Source organism: Zalophus californianus, chromosome 3 (genome assembly GCF_009762305.2).
Source record: "Zalophus californianus isolate mZalCal1 chromosome 3, mZalCal1.pri.v2, whole genome shotgun sequence".
Lineage (NCBI taxonomy): Eukaryota > Metazoa > Chordata > Mammalia > Carnivora > Otariidae > Zalophus > Zalophus californianus.
Genome location: NC_045597.1, coordinates 125,992,018 through 125,999,878, shown reverse-complemented (window position 1 = coordinate 125,999,878; position 7,861 = coordinate 125,992,018). Strand labels below are relative to the sequence as shown.

The window sequence follows — 7,861 nt, the reverse complement described above, 5'->3', positions numbered from 1 at the left end:
TTTAGAAACTGTGTATCCTTTGAGTTTAGGCTTTTGAAATTTATTTTTTCTAAAGATTTTATTTATTTATTAGAGAGAGAATGAGAGATAGAGAGCACGAGAGGGAAGAAGGTCAGAGGGAGAAGCAGACTCCCCGCCGAGCAGGGAGCCCGATGTGGGACTCGATCCCGGGACTCCAGGATCATGACCTGAGCCGAAGGCAGTCGCTTAACCAACTGAGCCACCCAGGCGCCCTAGGCTTCTGAAATTTAAAAGTGGCTTTTTTTTTAAAGTAGGCTCCATGCCCAGCACAGGGCCCAAACTCACCACCTTCAGATCAAGACCTGAGCCGAGATCAAGAGTCGGACACTTAACCAACTGAACCACCCAGGTGCCCCAAAACTGGTTTTCCTATTACATCATCCATTCCTGAGACATTAAATGCCAATGACTAAATTAAGAAATATAAGGCAGTTAAATAAATGTAGGGGAGAAAACTTGATTATGATAAAAAATATTATTGGGGTGCCTGGGTGGCTCAGTCGGTTGGTTAAGCATTTGTCTTCAGCTTGGGTCATGATCTCAGGGTCCTGGGATCAAGCCCTGCATCAGGCTCTCTGCTCAGCAGGGAGTCTGCTTCTCCCTCTCCCTCTGTGCGTTCTCATTCTCTCTCTCTCTCAAATAAATAAATAAAATCTTTTTAAAAAGATAAAAAATATTAATCTTACTTTAACATTAATAAAATAGGGTAAAACTGAACAACTGAAAATTGCTCTTCTATTTCTAGTAAGAAAATTTTGTGTTTGAATTCAATGCCTCCTCTCAAGAATACAATTATAAATCAAGAAAGATACATAAAAATTGATTTATTCATTTAATAGACATTTACTAAATACCTCCTATGGGCCCAATATTGTGCTAGACACTGAAAATCCCAAGTCCCTACCCCAGGGAGCTCACAATCTAGAAGAGAGACAAATAATCAGACATTCCAAAGACAGTGTGACAGATACATGAAAGAAATAGAAAGAACACCAAATTATGGGAACAGCCCAAGTGCCCATTGATAGATGAATGGATAAAGAAGATATGGTACATATATACAATGGAATATTATTCAACCATAAAAAGGAATGAAATCTTGCCATCTGCAACAACATGAATGGAGCTAGAGAGTATAATGCTAAGCGAAATAAGTCAGTCAGGGACAGACAAATACCACATGATTTCACTCATATGTGGAATTTAAGAAACAAAACAAGCAAAAGGAAAAAGAGAGAGAGAGGCAAACCAAGAAACAGACTCTTAACTATAGAGAACAAATTGATGGTTACCAGAGGGGAGGTAGGTGGGGGTATGGGTGAAATAGGTGTGGGGATTAAGGAGTGCACTTGTGATGAGCACCGGGTGTTGCATGGAAGTATTGAATCACTATTTTGTACACCCGAAATGAATATAACACTGTATCTTAACTATACTGGAATTAAAATATATTTAAAAAAAGAATTAATGCATTTCTTTTTTTTTTTTTTTAAAGATTTTATTTATTTATTTGACAGAGAGAGACACAGTGAGAGAGGGAACACAAGCAGGAGGAGTGGGAGAGGGAGAAGTGAAGCAGGCTTCCTGCAGAGCAGGGAGCCCGATGTGGGGCTCGATCCCAAGACCCTGGGATCATGACCTGAGCCGAAGGCAGACGCTTAACGACTGAGCCACCCAGGCGCCCCAATGCATTTCTTATGACCTTGAAATACTACCCAAAAAATGCAGATCCTATAACTGCAGATTCTAACAAATTAAGTAAGAAATTTTCCATTTATTGCATCATCCGTGTTGGTTTAAGTGAAATATTTAAATCAGTTAACAATTCTCAAGAAAACACACACCTTGTAGATAAATATTTCTCAAAGTTTATCCACGGCAATTTACATCAAAATAACCTTCCTTGGGCGCTTCTGAAATTATTTGATTCCTAGATCCCATCTCCAAAGAGTCTTATCCAGTAAATTGAGTTGAGAACAAGAAGCCTGTATTTTTAACAAGAGATTCTGATACAAATGGTCTGACACCATCTATCCCAAATTTTATTTCCATACTTTGTTACTCTAACTATAGCCCTCTTCTTAAAAATGATTGGTTTAAATATCTATAATTATTTAGTAGACAATACATAGTAGTATATTAGGATAGATCTTAAATGAACTGGTGAATGGTGACATCCACCATTAAATAAACACCTACCATTGTAAGGAAGTGTTGAATCACTATGTTGTACACCTGAATCTAATATTACACTGTGTTTTAACTAACTGGAATTAAAATAAGAACTTTAAAAAAATCTACTATTTATTTAGTGTTTACTACATGTCAGGTACTGTGCAAAGTAGTTTATATAATTATTTAATTTACTCTTCATATGAACCCTGAGATGCATGCATTAAATTCTTTACACATGGGAAAGCTGAAGCTGAGTGAAGTTAAATAACTTGCTGAAAATCACACAGAGATTAAGCAGCAGCAGAAATGCAACCTAGGCGGGGTATCTGGGTGCCTCAGTCGGTTGAGTGTCTGACTCTTGGTTTTGGCTCAGTTCATGGTCTCCTGTCATGGGATCGAGCCCGGCATGGGGCTCCACACTCTGCACAGAGTCTGCCTGAGATTCTCTCTCTCCCTCTCCCTCTACCCCTCCCCACCCTCGTGCAATAAATAAATAAATAAATAAATAAATAAATAAATAAATAAAATCTATTTTTTAAAAAAGAAAGAAATGCAACCCAAGCTATCTGTCTCCAAAGCACTTACTTTTTGTATCATGCTATAACTGATCTCTAATTTGTTACATTGTTATATTACAGATAAGATTACTGAATTTTCCCAAACCACAGAGCTGGTAAATGGCAGGGCTGAGATTTAAGTCCAAGAAGGCTGGTTTACTGAGCTTCTTGACCACTACACCACACTGCTTCTTACAGTGGAGAAAGTATGAGAATGGAAATCTCTGTCCCTAAGTAGCTCTGCAATCATGGACAGATTACTGCCCTAGTACTTTCTTTACTTTCTTTATTGGTTAAATAAGAGGGTTGGACTAAATATAGTATATTCTGCACCTGCAGAATATGAAAATAGGTAAAACTGAAGACTCTGACTCAAATTCAAGCCTGGCAACTACCTGACTGAAAAAGCTTAAGCAAATCAGTCAACACTCCAAGCCTCAGTATCCAAACCATTTTGCATGTTATCACTAAAAATAATTTCTGGGGTTTCTAAATATGCCACAATCTCCAAACATCAAAAAGGAAACTCTTCCAACTTCATGCTGCTGTGTTAACCAATCCAATCAGACAGCCATCTCTCCTACTTTCCTCAACTACTCAGTCTTTAAAGAGTGTTACCTCAGTTGCGAAACCAAATGTAAATCTACTGATATGGTGTTTGTGTATCCAACCATCTATCCATTTGTTGATTGACTCAGAGCTTATGAGACAGTAGGTACATTATGTACTATAATAAATTATAAAATACATTATGTGCTAAGTAAATAAGACTATATAAAGATAGGTGAGATATAAAGAATATAAATAAAACATAAATCAAACTCTCAGAAAGCTTACAGTGTACTTGGAAATGGGGAAAGACATTCATTTAGCATCCCATATGATGACCACTATATTAAAGGTATGAAATGGGCTCTAGGAGAGAATAGAGTAAAAGTATTCCAGATAGAAGAAATAGTATGTGTACAAGAACTCTTAGCAGTCCCATATGGCTGAAATATGGAATGTATAAAAGGAAGCGGCAGGAAAGAAGGATGTACGTGAAGACAAACAGTGGATTGGCAGTATTCCCTCAGCTTTGGGTGGTGGCCGCTTCTGGGCTCCGGCTTCCCGTCCGCGGAGGGCTAGGCGGCGTGGACAGCGGCCCCGGCACCCCGCGCCCTGCCGTCCGCAGCCGCGCGCCCTGCCGTCTGCCGCGCCTCGAGTTCGCTGTTTCTCGCGTCGGCGCCTGGCCGCCGCCGCGGCCCAGCGAGCGGCCCAGATGCAGGCCATCATGTGTGTGGTGGTGGGAGACGGAGCTGTAGGTAAAACTTGCCTACTGATCAGTTACACAACCAATGCACTTCCTGGAGAGTACATCCCCACTGTCTTTGACTACTCTGCCAATGTTATGGTAGATGGAAAACCGGTGAATCTGGGCTTATGGGATACAGCTGGACAAGAAGATTATGACCGATTACGTCCCTTATCCTATCCGCAAACAGATGTATTCTTAATTTGCTTTTCTCTTGTGAGTCCTGCATCATTTGAAAATGTTCAAGCAAAGTGGTACCCCAAAGTGCGACACCACTGTCCCAACACCCCCATCATCTTGGTGGGGACTAAACTTGATCTCAGGGACGACAAAGACACGATCGAGAAGCTGAAGGAAAAGAAGCTGACACCCATCACCTACCCGCAGGGTCTAGCCATGGCTAAGGAGATCGGTGCGGTAAAATACCTGGAGTGCTCGGCACTCACGCAGCGAGGCCTCAATGACAGTGTTTGATGAAGCGATCCGAGCGGTTCTCTGCCCCCCTCCCGTCAAGAAGAGGAAGAGAAAATGCCTGCTGTTGTAAATGTCCGGGCCCGCCCCCGCCCCATCCCTCTCGGAACCTTTGTACGCTTTGCTCAAAAATGGTGGAGCCTTCGCACTAGATGCCAAGTTTTTGTTACAGATTAGTTTTTCCATAAAACCATTTTGAACCAAAAAAAAAAAAAGACAAACAGTGGATTACAAATGGTCTTGTTTGCCATACACAAGAGATTGGACATTATACCACAAATGACAGGAAGTTATCTAAGGATCTTGAGCAGAAAAGCAATGTGACAATACAACCAGTTAGAAAAATCACTTAAGCTGTAACATGGAAGATGTTGGGGCAATACTTGTGGCAGAGAGACCAGTTAGTAAGCTGATAAGAGATAAGAACCTAAACTTTGATAGCTGCAGTAATAATAGATAAAAGGAAACAGTTCCAAGAGATATGCAAAAGGAAGAAATAGATATAACTATTCAGATGCAGGGAATGAAGAAGAGAAACAGGTCTAGGAATCTGGCTGTGATAACATTCAATAACATATGGAAAACAGTAAATGGAGTAGTTTGAAAGAACACCTAAGGAACACTATTTTGAAACTAGTAACAGTGGTTAAGAACATAGGCTTTGTACACAAGAGTGTCATTTAATATCTGTGTGACCTTGAGAGAGTTCCTTAAACTCCTGAAGTCTCAGTCCTCATCTATAAAGCTGAGGTACTAAGGTAAAAAAAAGAATTGTTCTGAAGATTAAATCAGCTAACACAAATGAAGCACTTAGAGTACTGGCAAATAAATGGTAATTTCTCAAATAATGTATGTTATCATTATTCCATTGAGTTTGAGGTCGTTGGAGGTTGTGTAAAGGCAAATGGTAAGAAAAGAGTTGGAACCTTCAAATAAAATTTTAAAAAAAAGAGTTGGAAATATGGGTTTGGGACCAGGAAAAAGTCTGAGTATGGATTTTTTTTTTTAAGATTTTATTATTTATTTGACAGAGAGACAGACAGCGAGAGAGGGAACACAAGCAGGGGGAGTGGGAGAGGGAGAAGCAGGCTTCCCGCTGAGCAGGGAGCCCGATGCGGGGCTCAATCCCGGGACCCTGGGACCATGACCTGAGCCGAAGGCAGACACTTAATGACTGAGCCACCCAGCTGCTCGGATTATGTTTTTTTTAAAAGGTTATGTGGAGTTAGAAAAATTCAATGAATGCATGGCTGAGTAAACACCAACATCTACAAGTCTTCTGGATGTTTTTCTGAACCACTCATTATCCTAAATATTTGTTTCAAACTATTGCTGAGTCCCAGTTTATAACTCTAGAAACTTTTTTTCCAATAAATCAAACCATTTTCCAACCCTTCAGAAGGGTCCTCATATTCAATCTATTCTTAAAATTATTGTTTTTATTTGTATAAATCTGTGATAGAACATTTGTCCATTTCAGTTCCCCTACAAAACTGTATCATCCCAGAAGACCCTATGGAGTTACATATATACTAAAATATTTCTTCACTGACACACAAATACCACCCACATATAATGGAAAAGTTATTAATGATTTCTATGTTCATGTACAATTTTGACTCTTGCTTAAGAGCTAGTGGGACTCATGAACAGTGTTAGTCCCAGGAAAAAAGTTGTGACCAAAAATGGGTTCTGAAAGATCCTTGTCCTTCGGCATCCGTCTGGCGGCACTGTGTACCACAACTGCAGAGTCCTACACGTGAATCTAGTAGCCTACTTTTTAACTTTAAGGACCTCATTTACTTAAATTGTCCAGAAGCCCTTCTTTTATTAATATTTCCTTTCTACTTTAGAGAGAATAAGGATTCCAGAGCTTCCTCAGGAAACATAATGATGTTTTTTGGACCAGAGGAAAGGGCAATCACAAAGACCGGGATGCTTACCCTCAAAATAATAATAATAATAATAATAATAATAATAATAATGCAATATTCCACACATGAGACAATGAGAATAATGAGGAAAAGCTGAGGAGAAACTGGTTTAGCAAGTGAGTAGTTATCATACCCCAAGATGTCAATGTTCTACTTACTTTGATGCCTGCCAAAATGTTTATAAGATCAGGAGGTTGATCTGCACTGTGTGACCCCAGAACACTTCTCACATTAATAAAAAGAAAGATCTATAACAAGACAGATGGTAGCTACACTTGTAATGAACATAGCATAATCTGTAAATTTGTCAAATCCCTAAGTTGTACAGTTGAAACTAATGTAACATTGTATGTCAACTATACTCGAATTAAAAAAATGATCTAAAAATGAACCTTGTACTCTTCAAAGCCAAGTAAGTTAAAATCACACAAACCAGTAAAGAATGCTTGTAGAATTAATACTCATGAATGAGTTTTATTAATTCATTCAATACAATGAATAGTTTTTATTTTAAAATTACCGTTGAATATGAAAGTATAATATTCTCCCTTTCAGTAAACTATGTCTATAGAATACAAGCCTTTTCAGACTATCACTGACCCAATGGAAAATTATCCTAGTTAACAACAAAATTTATTCCTTTTCCACAAATAACTGGGTACTTTTATAAGCCAGATTCTTAATATTCAATGCCCTATGAACTGGGGATATAGCAGGGAAATAAAACATTCAAAAATGCTGGTTGATGGAAGGGGAAAAAGGAAGACAAAGAATAACTAAGTATATGAGGAAAACATAGTATGTAAGATGATAAATGCAATGAAGTAGGGGAAAGCTGGTAAGGAGAATGAGTGTCTGGATTTCCAATGTTACTTAGTGGTGTCCAGAGAAGACCTCACTGAGAAGGTGACATTTGAATAAGGACCTGATGGAAGTGACATACTGGACCATGAAGCTATTTGGGCAAGTCAGTTTTCCAGACAAAGAGAACAGGGGCAAAGAATAGATAGACGATAAGCAGGGCAGGAAGCAGAGAAACCAGATAAGAAGTTTTTGCATAAGATAATAATAGCTTGAACCAGATGAAAAATGGTGGAGTCTAGATGTGTTTCTGAAGGTAGAGCCAACAGTATTCGCTGAAGAATGGAATGTGGATGAAAGAGAAAAAGAGAAGTCGGGGATGCAGCCAAGGTGTGCAGCCTGAACAAGTACCACAGCATTTTCATTACGGATGAAGACTGAAAATCTCACTTGTATTTAGCAACGAAGAAGTTATTGGGGACTTTCACAAGAGCTGTTGTTCATGGAGTGGTAGGAAGAAATTTAAGAAACAATAGGGGGAGAAAAATTGCAAGTATAGACAGTAAGTAATACTCCTGAAGATTGGAAAAGGAAGGCAAGGAATGAAG

General features: G+C 39.0%; 1 protein-coding gene across 1 annotated transcript; it reads left to right on the top strand.

The window, feature by feature from the left end:
- The first annotated feature begins 3,989 nt into the window (after nucleotides 1-3,989).
- On the top strand, nucleotides 3,990-4,618 carry LOC113919987 (ras-related C3 botulinum toxin substrate 1-like). The gene has a single exon (XM_035726750.1). It carries the CDS (start codon nucleotides 4,015-4,017, stop codon nucleotides 4,519-4,521), a length of 507 nt encoding a protein of 168 aa, XP_035582643.1. The 5' UTR covers nucleotides 3,990-4,014; the 3' UTR covers nucleotides 4,522-4,618.
- The last annotated feature ends 3,243 nt before the right edge of the window (nucleotides 4,619-7,861 follow it).